This window comes from Gigantopelta aegis, chromosome 9, assembly GCF_016097555.1.
Source record: "Gigantopelta aegis isolate Gae_Host chromosome 9, Gae_host_genome, whole genome shotgun sequence".
Taxonomy (NCBI): domain Eukaryota; kingdom Metazoa; phylum Mollusca; class Gastropoda; order Neomphalida; family Peltospiridae; genus Gigantopelta; species Gigantopelta aegis.
Window position 1 is genome coordinate 49899906 of NC_054707.1, and position 18106 is coordinate 49918011.

General features: G+C 35.9%; 1 protein-coding gene across 1 annotated transcript; it reads left to right on the forward strand.

Moving 5' to 3' along the window:
- The first annotated feature begins 4426 nt into the window (after window positions 1-4426).
- LOC121380573 (cytochrome c-like) lies at window positions 4427-11397 on the forward strand. Its single transcript, XM_041509451.1, has 3 exons — window positions 4427-4580; window positions 8440-8630; window positions 10925-11397. The coding sequence occupies exons 2-3, from the start codon at window positions 8447-8449 to the stop codon at window positions 11068-11070; spliced, it is 330 nt and encodes a 109-aa protein (XP_041365385.1). The 5' UTR covers window positions 4427-4580; window positions 8440-8446; the 3' UTR covers window positions 11071-11397.
- The last annotated feature ends 6709 nt before the right edge of the window (window positions 11398-18106 follow it).

The window sequence follows — 18106 nt, forward strand, 5'->3', positions numbered from 1 at the left end:
GTATTACGTCATATTGGATTCCAAGATGCAAACGCCTGCGTTTAGACAAAATAAAGCGTTCACATTTAATACCTAAACTGTTCCACCCTGTCCGTTTTAACTGACACGGTGTGAAAAATTTTCAGATGCTTTTTGGTTGAAACATTTTCACAACGTTATAATACCGCTGTATACGAGCGACCAAACATTGTAAATCGTTAAAACATTTCCAAAACGATTCTGAAACGTTTTATGACGCTGGTGTGAACACAGCTTCAAAATGTTAGCCAAATGAGTGTTCTGGTTTTGAAGTGGTGTACGATGTAGACACTATTGAGGACCATGTTACAAAGTACGTATGGGTCGGAAGAGTGCCATAAGAGTTTGATGGATTTGTAGAATTCGCCGTACAAGTGCTAGAAGTGAAGGCAAACAAGCGTTCACTTCGGTAGATATTCAGAGGTCCACATACCTCATTCTTTTTTTCACAATCTCTGTATTTATTACAATATGTCGCACGTAACGACGTCCATGTACCTTTGTAAAACTGTTAAATTTCCTCGCCTCACTTTCTCTTTATCTTGAATGCACAAACATATTTTGCTTGTCATAAGAAAGTTGATCGAAGTGCTTTAAAAGCATCAAAATGGTATTCAAAGAAACAAAACAGTCAAGCTGGCTAGTCAGAACACAGTATTCGAATAAACAAAACAGTCAAGCTGGCTAGTCAGAACACAGTATTCAAAGAAACAAAACAGTCAAGCTGGCTAGTCAGAACACAGTATTCGAATAAACGAAACAGTCAAGCTTGAGTATTTGCCATTCTTTTTCTTATGAAATTTTGCGAACTTTGTATATACTTATGTCATTAGCTTGCTGACTAACATTGCCATTGGCTTTATTGGCCCTCGCAGGCAATTTAACTTGAAAACCACGAATTTAAACACTGGTAGTTGCCACAGCCACTTACGCACAATCAACTGATACACTGGTACTTGATATTGGTAAACTGAACAGAAACGATATAATGGCACACGTCAGTGTCTTAGACATACTCATCAAAGACCCAGAACAACTCAACATTGGTGTTTCCCAGAGTGTCCGATCTTTTTTCGGTAAATTGACTTTGGGTACGAGGCTTTTAGTAAAGGAAAATCATCTTCATTTGACGGAATTAAGTCAGGTACATCATATTTATACGTTAAACACTGAATTTTATAGGCATTTTGACGTTCGGTGTGTGTGTGTGTGTGTGTGTGTGTGTGTGTGTGTGTGTGTGTGTGTGTGTTAAAATCCCCAACAATCATACTCTGGGACAGGATCCGTACCAGAAAATCTGGTATAGTTAAGTAGCTATAAACTTACTATACAAAATTCCATGCCATTTCCAAAAAGAAAGGCTACTGCATTTCAGATTTTGACAAGTTCGATTTAATTAGGTGAAACGGTGCGCATTAAGTGCCTGTAAATACTTTGTTTGATAATTTTAAGTTACTTCGGTCTAATTTAGTATACTATTATGTAAAATTACAAATATTAATATCTGTTTTGCACTTTATGGTACCCGTTATGTCAGTCATTATGTAATACTATGTCAGTACCGTAACATTGTGTCAGTACCATAACGGAAAGATATGTTACGGTACTGACATTACGGTACTGACTACATTTTACAGAAATGACACTATTTACTTAAAATACATAACAGTATGTGCATTGTTTTATGGTGACATATCCAACACGCCATTCCTTTGTACATTGTTATATGGTCATTTGACTGCCAAATTTACAGAATCCATTACGAATCTGCGTTACGGTACTGACGTTGAATAAACATAACCATTCCACCTTTAGTAGCAAATTAGCAAAAACTTTGTTATCACCCTATTGATTTTTCCTGCGGTACTCGTTAAATAGTGGTAATGCCAACTTTCAAATGATAACACGATAATTGCATTTAAATCAACATAGGTTATATTAATTTTGCCTCTGTTAATATCGCGTTACGGTACTAACATGAAACTTGGCGTCAGAGTAAAATTCGCCTCCCAAATATTTTTAGTAACTGAAATTGATGTTTACATGATGTAATATGAAAAAAATAACTTTAAATAATATCAAAAACTAATTTTTTTATTTATTATCCACCCATAACGATGATAGACCTGAAGATATATCGCTTCCACCTATACATGGCGACATGGTGATTTTGCCGACCCGTGATAGCATTAGCATAAAATATATATATAATCAGCGAACCTGAGAAACAATATCTTGGGTAGGATAATGACTTAATATTTAAAATTACTATTTAGTTACAAAAAATTATAATCTTGTGAATATTATTGTAAAAATTAGCTCCTAAAAACTTGCGACATCAATTTGGGACAAAGTAAAGCACTGTAAATATAAGAAATAACAGCAGTGAAAATTTAAATAATTCATTGTTTTACAACTGTACTGTTAAAATTGAAGCAAATGTGTTAAATAGGCAAAATTAATTAAGGACTTGCGATATATAGACTATGAGAGATAACTCTTCAGTACAGCCATATTACGCACGATATCGCTTATCTCCCTTGTATTTAAAACTAGTCATTCGTAACGCTCTATTGAAAAGAAAGAAATGTTTTATTTAACGACGCACTCAACACATTTTGTTTACGGTTATATGGCGTCAGACATATGGTTAAGGACCACACAGATTTTGAGAGGAAACCCGCTGTCGCCACTTCATGGGCTACTCTTTCCGATTAGCAGCAAGGGATCTTTTATTTGTGCTTCCCACAGGCAGGATAGCACAAACCATGTCCTTTGTTGAACCAGTTATGGATCACTGGTCGGTGCAAGTGGTTTACACTTACCCATTGAGCCTTGCGGAACACTCACTCAGGGTTTGGAGTCGGTATCAGGTTTAAAAATTCCCATGCCTCGACTAGGATCCGAACCCAGTACCTACCAGCCTGTAGACCGATGGCTTAACCACGACGCCACCGAGGCCGGTTAACGCTCTATTGAAGTACGTTACAAAAATACATGTATGTATGTATGTATGTAAATGTATATGTGTCTGTCTGTCTGTCTGTCTGTCTGTCTGTCTGTCTGTCTGTCTGTCTGTCTGTCTGTCTGTCTGTCTGTCTGTCTGTCTGTCTGTCTGTCTGTCTGTCTGTCTGTCTATCTATCTATCTATCTATCTATATAATAATAATAATAATAAAACAAAACCCAAACATATTTGATTCAATTAGCCTACTACACCCATGGCCGTGCTAAACATAAACTAATTATGGAATAACTAAGGGGACAGTATTGGAGATAAAGGATCCCCTCCCCTCCTACTAGGTACAATTTCGAACCCTGAGTACCAAGATATGAAAGAGGTGACAGTGTGTGTGGGGTGGGGTGGGGGAATCGTGGAGTTGAGGCCAGATCATTCACCTTTCAGCTGGAGGATTCCTACTCACACACCTATACCGACGATAGTGCTGAGCTGTTAATGAATTGAATAAGTGCATTATTTTCAACCTTGGAGTTTTGTAATCTTACGGTTGATGCATTTGTTTTTTTTATTTGGCAAATGCTGTTGTTTGTTTTTATTTTTCAATGAAGTGCAATAGGCCTATATTTTATTTATTATTATATTTTATTTTTAATGTAAATTTGCAATAAACAATCATCGTACTACTTCTTTCACCGAATTTTTTGTTTAAAAAGCAAAGAAAAAAGAAAGAAACAAGTTTTACTGGCATGTATTCGAAAAAACAACAAAAAAACAATGAATGCAGGTGGAGCTAAAGTTAAACTATGGCGGGCTAACACGTAATGTTCAGCTCGAGGATCAAAAAAAATAATGACTTACAATAAACAACTTTACGAATTAATCTGATGATTTCTTACATTTACTGTCGCAAAATATCACGCAGTATATATTAATTATAATTTATTTTTTTTAAAGGAAAGAGGGTAAAAAGAAGAAACTTTGAGCAGAGACTGAGAGTTCACTTCTGCTCAAGGGAGTTTCGACCCAAGGAATCACGCCTCTGCATACACGCCTGATTTAAGTTTAACTTATTTTTTTTCTCTCTCTGAGTATGAATTAAGGGCAATAGTTATACCCATACCAATTCGTTGTGGTACAAACGTCCCTCCCCCTTCCCCTTGCCCCCAAGTCGATACGTGCCTGTGCTCGCTACAAGTTGGTACGTGCCCGTGTTTCAGGGGGACGTGCCTTTGCTGTTAAACCGAACAATTTCGTCATCCCGCTTGATAATGGGACCAGTTGTTTGGATTGCATTTGGTGTATGCTTGAAAGGTGTAAAGTGGATAAAGATGGTGAATAATTCACACACGGAAATGATACTGCTTATATCCCTAAGTAATATGTTTCAGTACGATTACTAATGGATATTATATATGAAAACTCCATGAATTAATTAGCATTTGTTACGCCATGTCAGAGATTTTACACCCCTTTTCTAAAAAAATGAATGGTTCCCATGACCTCTAAGTGACGTCACAGATCCTCACTATTTCGGCCATATTTCTCGTGAGAGGTTAGACACGTTTTTCTTCGTTTGATCGTCGGTTGTAAAATCAACTTGGTGCGTATTATGATTTTAAATATTTTATAAATTTGGAGTGTTTAAATGTTGGATTTTGAAATATGTGTGTTAACTATATTCATGTATCCAAACAGTTTTCTTTAGACATTGCTTTTTATTAGCCGGCGTTAAAACACGAGCTGTCATTTTTGGACATCACAATGACTCGAATGAGCAGGAATTAAATGTCATTAATTATACGTTTATAGATGTATGCACTCTCTTTGGTTGATTGCTTCATATATAAAATGCTTTAATAATATTTCTATTTTACGTATGATGCAGAATTTAATAAATCCTTTCAGGATACGGGATAAAAGTATAGAAGGTCATGCTAAAATGAACAAGGTCGTTTTGTTGTTTCGATGTGCATCGTGCTTGAAACACCTGGATTCTATAATTATATATTTTTAATAATTAATATAAGTACAACTGATGATTATGTCTCTGGGAAATGTTAACAGCTTTTGTTGTTTATCTCACGTTAGTTGAAGTCATTAACTGGGTAATGTATACGTGATCTTGCTTTAGGTTGTATCATTATATAATATATAATTATATATTATGAAAATAATTCAAGTAGGCCTATATATAGTACAGAGTATTAATGACCAGTGAATGTCTTATTTGCAGCTTGTAGTTTACCTATTTTTTAAAGAAACATTGCCTTCTATCAAGTTAAATTATCTCAATGACAATAGAAAAAGAGTAGGCAAAACGTCTCTGAATCTGGGTTATTTCCACAAATTTAGTTTTGTGTGACCAATTTTTCATTAAAGGGACATACCCTAGTTTACATTCGAAGTGCAGGGGTAGAAATTAAAAAATTTCAGGGCAAGGCCATTTTGGCTTTGGGTTTGAGGAAATTTTTGGGGCACCAAGGGCAACATTTCTTTTAAGGGTAGGGCACCAAGGCCACTTTCTGTAAAGTTTTCACTGATGCGAGTGAGAGATGAGGTTCCCTGCGCAGAACAGTCTTTATAGAGCGACTGCGCAGTTACTTCTCGGCGACCACATGGTTCTCGGATCTGTGGCTTGTAAACAATAACAATATGGCTGCGCCCATCGAAATTGTGTGTCTGAGAGTCAGCAATAATTTCTTTGGATTTCTGTTCTTATGGACGAATACACGGCAAGTGACAAATGCTGCAAAGTTCAATTTAGTTGGTACCAGGCATGAGAAGGGCACTAGGGCATACAAGGAAGGCAACCACGGCTACTTATGGCCGTGGACACGGTCCAATTTATCGGGGCACCGCGTCCAGTAACAAGGGCACCTACGGCAATAGCCGTAGTGCTGTGGGCCAAAATCGATCCCTGGAAGTGTTTTTGGCCATCCTGGTCTTTTTAAAGCCGCACACCCTAGTTCCATCCAGCGAAAATAAATTATAATTTGGTTAATCTACAAACCTGTGACACATTTAGATCACGTTTTTATCAAATGGAGTGAAAAAGCAGGTTTTATATCGATAAATACCATGGGAATCCCCATGTCCCAATTGCTTGAAATAATTTTGAAAGTTAGTATTCTGATGTCACCGGTAGATGTCGCTCGAAGCACACCAATGCCTACGTCACGACAAATTTCACAGACTTGGGGTGCGTTCGTTTCACCTCTCCTGGACATGTTCCAACTGTTCTGTCCTGGTTGTATCCCCTCTTCAGATATCGTAAGACTTAGCAAAATTATTGGTTTTAAGGGTTTGTAACGTTTTGTATTGAGATACTTACTTGTCTGAACTTTATTGTTACTGAAAATGTTCACGAACTGTGAAGAAAAATTTCACAAATGAACAACAACAAATCGGATGTAGATTGCGCGAACCGTGCACGAGAAAACAAACCGAACCAAAATGATAACGGTCACGTGATATACCAACGTCTGTGACTGAAATGGAAATATCCCCTCTAAAAATAGATTGGACCTCGCTTGCTTAACGTTTTTTTCTCGACAGAACGTCTTGTGAAAAAATGCATTTCGTGGTTTTACAAACATCAGGATTACCAAAAAGCACTTCAGGTGAATGGAAATGTGTATTCTAAACAGTGTTCAAGATTAACGGTATTCCGATATCCCAGGGATATCAGAATTTAATTTTGGATACCAGACTTCAAGAACCCAGTATCCCACAGGGATACCATATAATACTAAATTTTCAGGTGGAATACCAGATTTTGAAATGTTAGTATCCAACTGGGATACTGCCCAAAAATTTTAATCTCGAACACTGATTCTAAATAATAAAATGTAAGTAAAGTGCAATTTTATTTGTGAAAAATGGGGTTTAATAGCGAAAAACAATGCCGTAATGGTTAACAAATAGCCATAACTAGGGTGTGTCCCTTTAATGTCACAAAATGCATTTCTCATATTTTTAAAAACGCACGTGCGTCTGAGAAATAACAGTTATGGAGTCAACTTTTAGTATATTTTTAGAGGGTATTTCACCATTTCAAAGTCACAGACTCATGTTTCACTCAATTGTAACTTTATCCAAATGTGTTACAGGTTTGTACAAATTGTAGATTAACTAAACTTAGTGTTAATTTTTACGAGTTGAAACTAGGATATGTCCCTTTAAGTTAACCTATTAAATTAAGTACATCGTCTAGATGGACATACATAAGTTAACTGTTTATTTAAAAGGTAAATTGCTTATGCCGATTTTCGATTCTCAGGTGAGTCGGAGGCCTGCAAAATGTCCATAGAGGTGCCAACCCACAGATATTTTTATTTTCAGCAATGCTAAACTGCAGAGCACAATTTGCCAAAATGTCCTAGCAACATCTTCAGATAGATTGTTTGGTGGAAAATAATATATTTTCATAAGTAAACCTACACATAAAATGAACAATGAATTCATTTGAATTTACTCTTAAAGGGACATTCCCGAGTTTGCTGCATTGTAAGATGTTTCCAACTAATAAAATATCTCTACGATTAAACTTGCATATTAAATATATTTTCATGTTTAGAATATCAGTGTCTGTATATTCAATGTGTTTCAGGTTGTCTTAATATTTGTAAAAAGCCCATACTGGATTTGTCTTCAAATAATTTTGTACGTTTGTACGTATTTTGGAAATAAAATGAAATTTAACCTAGTACAAATATTAGAACAATCAGAAACACGTTTAATATACAGCCACTAATATGTTATGCAGAAAAATATATTTGATATGTAATTACAATCGTTAAAAAGTCTGTTAGTCGATAACATCTTAACAAGTGCAGCAAAGTCAGGAATGTCCCTTTAACACAAAATTGTTGCTTTTTAACTGTCAGATAGATGTTTAAATGACTATAGTGGCTGCTGTTGTAGTGCAGTTTAACCATTCTAGGTGGGTACCAGTCGCTTCGCCCCATTGTCGGTTCGTCCCAAACTATTTGTCAATTTGCCCCCAAATTTATGTTCAGTAATACAGATGACTGGCAGAGGTGTTTTCATTTAAAAAAAAAAATTGTTTGTGCTTTTTTGTACTGAGGATTAATAAAATTAACAGATCTAGTCTGTTAAATATTAAAATAAAAAATATTAACACCACAAATTTCAAATTTAATTTTTAAAAATTGTTGGTTAAAAGGTTAGTCATGGAACTAAAACAAGTTAGGTTGATGCTTTGATAATAATACTAACATTATGATATCTTCTAATACAAAAAGAGTTTTGTGAACTATCAAGATGATGTGGCCTCTTATTTGTATTGGTGGTATTCACTACTTAAAGCCTTTTTTATTAGTCTGATTAACAATTTCGGTCATTAATAATTATGAACAAAATTATCACTAAAAATTGACCATCAGAATCTAATATCAGTGTTAAAACTTTAACCATGTTGTATTGTTTATTTACTGTAGGTGACAAATGGCAGACATCCCGCCCGGAAATGTTGAGAAGGGAAAGAAGCTCTTTATTCAGAGGTGTGCTCAGTGCCATGTTGTAGAAGCGGGTGGCAAGCACAAAACCGGGCCATGTCTTAATGGTATGATGGGACGAAAAACGGGACAGGCTGCTGGATTTAATTACACTGATGCAAACAAAAATAAAGGTAAGCAAACTTTGCTAGTTTCTTTTTTTATTTGTTGAAAGTCGAGGAGGAGGTTTCAGAGAACATTTTGTTCAGTATTGTTGCATTCATTCATGTGTCTTAATATTAGCTTTGTTGTCTGAATGAAATATCCAATAAAAGCTTAGATTGAAATTTTTTAAGTTAATTATATCCTATTATAGTATTTACATTATTAAATATTTTAGTGTTTGGTCAGCTGTTTCTAGACCCCGATAATGGGCACCATTCCCCAAAGGCTGTGTCCTTTTTATTTCCAATTTTGGAGTAAAAAAATTAACAATCTAAATGTAAATAATTCCCATCTTTTATTATTATATAAAGATATACTGTAAAACATGAAATTAATGCGTGAGAGAAACTAATGCGAAAAATGTGTGAAGGCATCTGACGCATTAATTTTACAACACATTTATGTTTGTAAAATACTGGTAACGTAAGCAAAGTAAATAAAACAAAGAACCTGAAAACGGTGAACAAATGGGTGTTTTATTTCATTTTAAATGTCAAGCACAACAGGAAAACACCTTCAATTAAACACAAATCACACGTACCAGTTATATCTTCCCTACTTCCGCAATACTCTTCTGGTTTTCAAAATCTTCAGGCACTTTCCTCGCAGCTTTAGTACCTTTGCGCTTGACAAATCCAATTCTTTTTAGGAATGAAGCTGCCCAAGATAAATCAGTCTTAATTGGCCCTCCATTTTTTGCAAGAAGTGATTTATTTTCGTGAATGTCGATACCTCTGGCAGTCACCAAAACTATATTTCTGTTTACAATGCCACCTGCTTCGCGTATAGCGGTTACATGCACCTTAACCAATCAGTCCATTCCCCTAACAGAGGTCGTCCACGTTGTTTGTGTACTAGTTCTGTAATGTCGGCCAGTTTGTCATTCTTCTTGGCAGCAATATAGGCTTTCTTCATAACACGAACAGCACTTTCTCCAAGACTGACATCCAACAAACTGTTTCGCAGCTAGAGCGTTGCCATTCTCTGCAGCATACTTGGCTATCTTGGCCCTCATTTCAGGAGAAAAGTGGTTGTTCACTCGTTTCCGTTTAACCCCACGGCGACTGACGATAGTTTCAGGTGTTTTACCATCTTCTATTATAAATGGTTTTGTTGACCGTTTCCGTCCGGGCAGCTTTCTCGGGAGTTGACACTTTGCTTGGGTCTGGCAAACCTATCTTCACGTTACTGGTCACATTAACATACTCCTTCCACATCGTTACAAGTTTTGTGGTATAAAAATAAAGTTTAGTGTCCTATATAGGTAGCTCAGTTTGACAGTGAGTTAAATGTGGCATTGAGTATATAGGTAGTCAACAGAGTTCCTCTTCAGTGTTTGAGATTAAATTTTTTGGACAGTATCTCAGTTGGATACTAATATTTCAAAATCTGGTATCCCACATGAGAATTTAGTATCCCACTTAAATGAAATTCATAAATTACATCGTAACAAACTTGAACGACACTGTTCTCATTCCCAGTCTCATGCTACGTTGCTATTGCTCCAGTGTAGCTCGAAAATACTGTCACTCAACTTCACCAGTAAATGACAACTTTAATTGTTTCAGCGAAAAATAAAAACGCAGGATTAAATAACAAAACATTATATGGTATCCTGGTGGGATACTGGGTTATTTAAGTCTGGTGTCCAGAATTAAATTCTGGTATCCCCAGGATAATCGGGATACTGTTAATCTCGAACACTGCTATTTGCATAATTGTAACCCAACTAACTAATGGCATTGAATACTTGTACTAGTAGTCAATTGTTCTGACAACATGAGAATGGCTCATTGTAAAACTTGCCTTGCATTCACAGCTAATTATCAACAGAGCCATCTCTGAAAACGTCGGACTCGTACCCGAGTTGAACTCATAGACAGGTTACCGTTGAACTATAGACAGGTTACCGTGATCATCATGCAAGCTAACTTACGGTCTTCGTATTAATTAATACACGCATTTCTGGCCGTGTTGAGATGGCACATTATTTTATACCGGCATTAATTTCATGTTTTACAGTACATGTATTCAACTCTTCACCAACACATTTTCCCTCATAATGCAAAATAGATGCTGGTATATTAATTTGAATAAATACAAGTATGTGTTTAATATTACTCTTTTAAATTCTTAGTTTAATAATGACATTTGTAAAAAAAATGAAACTGAAAATTCCAAAAGTTAAAGCCATGGGCGTCGAGTCAATTTGCGAAATAAAACTATTTGAATTTACTTCGATGACCATGTGTTAATTTTGCAGGTATCGTTTGGTCTAAGGACACGTTGTGGGTTTACCTGGAGAATCCGAAGAAGTACATCCCTGGAACAAAGATGATCTTCGCAGGCATGAAGAAGCCGCAGGAGAGAGCTGATTTGCTTGCGTATTTAGAAGAATCAACAAAATGACAACATGATGATGAATAGGATTTTTACTGTACATATTCATGTCCACAACATTTTAAAATTCATTTAAAACATTTAGGGACAAGTCATGTGGACAGGTTGCATTTAGATGCTGTATTTAACATGGAAACATCGTCTGGGAAAACGATATAGTGGAGTTGGTTTGATTTGGACTTTGTTTAACAAAAATGTTTTGGGTCTTAATTAGCACAACATATTTTTAGCTAGATGTGCTAATTCTTGGAGAATTTCATGACCTTTTGAACAAATAATTATACTATAATTATGTGTGAATGACACTGTAATAAACAGATCCAGTTTTAAACACTGTACATGTAGTTGTGATTTTCTTATAATGTAATACATATACAGAACTTAATGTACATTGTTTTACGATTCCTATTCATTACACAAGTTTATTTTGTGCAAGAATATATATGAGACCACATAGCGGTTGAGTGGTGTGTTCTTTCGCAAAATGAACGAGTGAAATAAATAGGAAGCGAAAACAACGCATGTGAAGTTCTGTATTTATTACATGCCTTCTTTCATGTTTTACAAAAACGTTTTTTAATTTAATGTCATAACAACACTTAAATCTATTATCAAAACTCCTTTCGTGGATTTGCTTAATGTTAAGAATCATACTCTGTGGCAGCCTTGTGTACAGTTTCAAATACGATGTGACATAATTTATAAATCATATGACGGTAAATAAAAGACGCTAACTGCAGTAAAAATAAAAAGGGAATTCCCCATCTAAAAGTTCGGTCCAGATTGCACATATGTGCGATACAAAATAAATTTATCACATGGTTTCAAAATGTCTTTATCATTATAGTGAGATTGAATAGTTATGTAATAAATAGAGAATACTAAACAAGTTCCCGCGTGAGACCGTTTTATGTCTTATGTCGTGTTTTCAATGGTACATCACAGGCAAAATAGAGTTGTAATATAAAGATCCCACACGGGAATGAGTATAATATTTAATTATTACACTGCACATCAATGAACAAACATCGCAAAGAATGACTTCTAAACAAGACATGAAAATGCTCAAGACCCTTCATTTAGCCATTGTCAATGAAAATGCATTCCTACGCCACACATCTATCAATGAAATTTACACAAACAATATTATAAATATTTCAAGGATAAAGAAAATTATTAAACTGGAAGCCTCCATTAAAGTTACGGACCATTTGAAACAGCAAGGGAACAAAAACTTATTTCTGAAGTGTTGGTTCTATTTTGTTGAAGAATTAATACATGAAAGTGTTGGCTGGTGTTGATCTGGTTAGTTTGACCGTCACATTTGTACATGGTGGCCTTTTAATTAAAACTAGTAAACCTTTACAGAATCATTTACTGTTTAAATAAAATAGTCCTATTCTGATATCCTACCTTACCTTAAAATAAACCGTTATTATTTTCACGTGTAGCAACATGGAGAAATAGAAATGTTCCGAAATTTGATGCTTGTAGAATTTTTAAAGATTATTTCTTGTGTTTAGTTTTATTGTTCATCATAAGCAATTAAGCTGAATACTGATGTATGCAACAAAAATCCACCTTAACATTAAAGGTACATAGTCCCGTAAAAATACTGTACGTACTTTAGATGAAACTAGTTTCTCATAATATAAGAGGTGTGTTTTTGGTTCTCCTATTGTTTATTGATTACGGCACCATGTTAAAAATAGGAAGGGAACAAAAACATATTGCTGAAAAGTTGTGTTATTTTTTGTTAAATTGAAAGAATTTTAAGTTTGTGGCTGGTTGAAATTAGGTGGGTGTTTTTTTAAAATACACCTTTTTAAAAAAAAGCATGTTGCTTAATAACTTACGGTGTGACAATTCTAACATGAAGAGAATTAATTGTGGTAGGATAAGATTGAAAATGTGTGAGTAAATGAGTCTGTAGGTGCTTATTTACTGATAGATAAAATTCATAAGACTAAACATGAATAAATTATCATTTCAAGAAAAACTCTCACTGTCTGATGCATCAGTTGGCCCATTGGGCTATTTCTCCTTGGGCTATGTACCACAACTGTTATATCGAAGGCTGTAGTATGTGCTATTCTGTCTGGGGGATGGTGCATATAAAAGATCCCTTGCTACTAATGGAAAAAATGTAGCAGACGATGAACAAATCAATGTGCTCTAGTGGAGTCATTAAACAAAAAACCCTTGTCCCGAGAGGATAAAGCCTCCATCTTAAAACCATAATATACTGTAACACGTTATTTTGTTATCCTGGATTATCTCACAATACAAAAACAAAAATGAAATAACCATCGCAAAGTACAACCATGGTTTTGGATAATGTGCATTTGTCGAGTACATGGGCGGGACATAGCCCAGTGATAAAGTGCTTGCCTGATGCGCAGTTGATCTAGGATCAATCCCCATCATTGGGCTATTTCTTGTGCCATCAAGGGCCGTAGTATGGGCTATCCTGTGTGGGATGGTACATATAAAAGATCCCTTGCTACTAGTGGAAAAATGTAGCAAGTCTTTTTTTTTTTTACAAAGACTTCTAAAAATTACCAAATGTTTGACATGCAATAGCCGATGATTAATAAATCAATGTGCTCTAGTGGAGTATAACAACTATTTGCTGATATACACCAATAACTATGTTCATGGACAAAGGTACTGGTTAGCATAAAACCATGGTCATCTTTGTTAGGGAATGTCTTTCACATTTCTGGTTGGCCACTTAAGAATTTTAATTTTTCCTTACCAAAGACCACAAATATATACAATTTATACTAACGGGAAAAACGTTCCTCTGTATGTTTCAGTGTAATGGATATGAAGTAAAAATAAGTGATTTGTAAGAATAACGGTTTGCTCAATTAGGTAATGTTCATGTCTTCATCTTTGTACTGGGGGCAGGATTTAGCTCAGTTGGTTGAGTGTTCGCTTTAAGTACTTGCGTCTCAGGATTGAAACACTTGGTGGATCCATTCAACTGACTGGGTTTTTTCTCATTCCAACCAGTGCACCACGACTGGTATATCAAAGGCTGTGCTTTGCACTATCCTGTCTGTGTGATGGTGCATATAAAAGATCCCTTGATGTTTGACATCAAATAGCCGATTATTTAATCAATGTGCTGTAGTGGTGGTGTTAAATTGAGACCATTTTATTTGCTGCACAGGGACTTTGTTTGTTTCCCCATTAGTATACATTCCAGTTTAGCAAACAGACAGTAGAAGAATCATGTGAAAATGTGATCAAATCTAAACTAACCAGCTTGAGATGATCAGTTGAGAGTGAAATAAAACTACTGATTTACTTTGCCTTTCTTGTAACCAATGTGAGTTCATTAGTGGAGGAAAAAACCCCCAACAAAATCCAAGTACGGAATAACCTTTATTCTGCATATTATATACACAAAGTATAAAGAAGACATTTAAATCTAACACAAAGTAAATACCTGTGACGTTTAAAAATTGGTACGAAATGCTTAATGAAGTATTATAACTTGCTAATATGGACACTAGTGGGTGAAGAATGCTTGCAAAAACAGCAAATGATTGTTCACATGTACCTGTAATAAAGCCATGAAATTGCAGATTCAGAGTTGACTGCAAGCAGTCAAACCTAAAGTAGGCCTACCCTGGATTTTCACTTGTAAATATTGGCCAAAATTAACTGATATCTTTCAAATTTGTAGAGTTAAACACTGATCATAACAGTTTGACAAAATAATTTGATTGCTTTTTAGAATCTGGTTGGTGACAAATGTAACCCACTAGCCAAACAGGCTAGTGCTTAAGAATATAAAAAACAGTTTCAAGACGGTTGATTCAAACCCTAAGTGAACAGACATCAATGTCATTTCAAGAACATAAAATACTGTTGCAGGCACCGAAGATAAGATATTCACAAATTGATATCAAAGTTATTTGTCAATTATAGGATATTAAACAAGCTTCTATTTCATATCATGTTTATGTCCAGAGTGAATAATGAGAATGATTTCACGAGGGACATAAACATGATGCGAAATGGCAGTTTCATATCCTATTTATTACCCATAATTCATCTTAATTTATATCGCTCAACTCATTTGGTTGATGTTTCTATATGGTGGTTGTAGAGTGCCAATCGATGACGTTATCGTGTGATGTCAACGTGTTATGTCCTACTTGGTGTTCTAGTGAGACGTATCACTTCGATATGTACCAAGATATTTTTAACCATATGGGTAATAATCTTGTTCACCGTAAGAAGATGCACTGTGCACAGGAATATACAATGAAAAATACTCCATCATTATTAAATACCCACTCACTCTCCACACCACACAAGTTCAGCCAGCCAGTTGTCACCAACGCTTGCTAGTCTGATTTTTAACGCAACACATTAAAGTATATGATCACTTCAGGAATCAATCAAAATAGTTTGCAAATGTTTAGCTAAAAATAGTTACCGAAACATAGGTGAGCTGTTGTGTGTTGTATAGTAAACAAAAAGTTTCTTTTGTTTAATGGCACCACTAGAACACATTGATCATTGGCTACTGGATGTCAAACATTTGGTAATTTTGACAAATAGTCTTAAGAGGGAAAACCCGCTACATTTTTCCATTAATAGAAAGGGATCTTTTATATGCACCATCCCACAGACTTTGATATGCCAGTCATGGTGACTGGATTGATCCCAAACAAACCATGAATCAAGTCACATGGTTAGATCTGCCACATGAACATTTTGATTATCATTGAATGACACAGGTATTTTTTTTGTCGTGTCATACATACAGGGCTTTTGAACTGTTAGTAAGCAAAGGGGAAAATCTAAGATAGGCACAAAACAAGACTGACCCTACAACTGTAAACAGATGACTAAGCAGATATTTCCTTGGCAGTTGGAAATCTTACATTCTTCTCACCTTTTAATGTTTATTTCTTTTTGTCAACCTTAAAGGAATGCTAAAGCAAGGCTTTTGGACTGGTGTGCATATTCAACGATACATAATGCATATTATTGCTTTATATCAACAAGTATAATCGTATAGAACGGGCGCAGCCATTTTGTACCATCCCAGAGAATACGCCCTCTGGCGAGCTGGTGGTTATGTAATACCTAACGTGTCACATCTGGAATTAGTCTTCGAATTGAAGAAACAAAACATACCTGATTTTTGCGGATGCATCGCAATGTTCTGTAATAATATCTATCACAGCAACGTGTATATGTGGTTTATTTTTCAATACAAAATAAACCACCATTGTCAAAGTGTTGAAATAACTAATTATTACTTGGGTATCGTGAGTGGTCGTTTTAGCTTGAACGTATCCTACCAATAGGCCTAATAATATGCATTTTTTCTTTGGATTTTTCAAAAAGAAAAAAATTACTATAACTCCATTTTATTATACTGATGCAAATTGAAATATATTTAGTTAAATAATTTATTATACAATGAAGTCATTTATGTTGTTTTACAAGTCAGGTTGATGAAAGCGAAGCGCCTTGTCGTAAATCAGAGCAATTGTTTACACTGTGCATAATAGAGAAGTTGGACCTGAGCTGATGTCACTTTGCCCCAAGCTATACCACCAGATGTCACAAAAACGAAACAAAATGGCTGCCTCCAGTTAGCAGGAATAATCACGTTTTTTTTTATTAATTCTAAAATAATGTGTTTTTCATTTGTTAAAGTGTCAGTATGTGTTGGTGGTCCGGGTATAAGGCTCTTGTTGGAGTTTAGTCTACCTTTAACAAAAAGTTAAAGTTAAAAGTTTGATTTGTAACAACGCCACTAGAACACATTGATCCCATCGGCCTTGGGTGTCAAACATTTGGTACTTCTGACATAGTCTTATAGAGGAAACCCACTACATTTTTTCATTAAGCCAGGTCATAGGTTTTAACGTGCACATTCAGAACAAGCTGTTGTAGCACACATCTGTCGTGGGTGCATGTGTCAACTTTGCCAGCTCCTCCGTCGAGGACAGGATTTTTTCCATTACTAGCAAGGTGTTTTTTATCTGCATTTCCCCAGACAGGACATCATATACCACAGCCTTTGATATACTAGTAATGGTACACTGGTTGGAATGAGAAATTGGCCAGTGGGCCCAACAGCAGGGTTTGATCCTAGAAGCTCGATGCACGGTCGGTCTGGGATCGATCCCTGTTGGTGGGCCCCATTGGGCTATTTCCCATTCCAGCCAGTGCACCACAACTGGTATATCAAAGGCTGTGGTATGTACTACCCTGTCTGAGATGGTGCATATAAAAGGATCCCTTGCTGCTAATTGAAAAGAGTAGCCCATGAAGTGGTGACAGCGGGTTTCATCTCTCATTATCTATGTCTGATGCCATATAACTAAATAAAATGTGTTGAGTGTGTCATTAATTAAACCATTTCCTTCCTTGATCTTCGGTGGTTAGGCCATTGGTCTACAGGCTGGTAGGTACTGGGTTCAGATCCCAGTCGAGGCATGGGATTTTTAATCCAGATACCGACTCCAAACCCTGCGTGAGTGCTCCACAAGGCTCAATGGGTAGGTGTAAACCACTTGCACCGACCAGTGATCCATAACTGGTTCAACAAAGGCCATGGTTTGTGCTATCCTGCCTGTGGGAAGTGCAAATAAAAAATCCCTTGCTGCTAATCGGAAAGAGTAGCCCATGTAGTGGCGACAGCAGGTTTCCTCTCAAAATCTGTGTGGTCCTTGACCATGTGTTTGACGCCATATAACCGTAAATAAAATGTGCTGAGTGCATCGTTAAATAAAACATTGCTTTTTTTTTTTTTCCTTCCTTGATCCTAGAAAGACTGTGCATCAAGCTTATGCTTTACCACAGGGCTACGTTCTGCCCCGGTCAGCCGTAACAAGGACACTGGTGTTCAGGATTATTCAGTAGTTTTGACGAAGTCTATGAACCTCAGAATAATTAACTTTCAATGACAATGCTTTATCAGTCAGAAGTTGTTTAATAATTAACTCTTGCTTGATGTTGCAAGATACCTCCTTACCACTGGCAATATTATTTAAAACACTTTGAC

Excerpts from the sequence above, each read along its gene's own strand:
- LOC121380573 (XM_041509451.1), top strand. The coding sequence starts at position 8,447 with ATGGCAGACATCCCGCCCGGAAATGTTGAGAAGGGAAAGAAGCTCTTT. Across the intron at positions 8,631-10,924 it reads TGATGCAAACAAAAATAAAG|GTATCGTTTGGTCTAAGGAC; the intron begins GTAAGCAAACTT and ends TTAATTTTGCAG.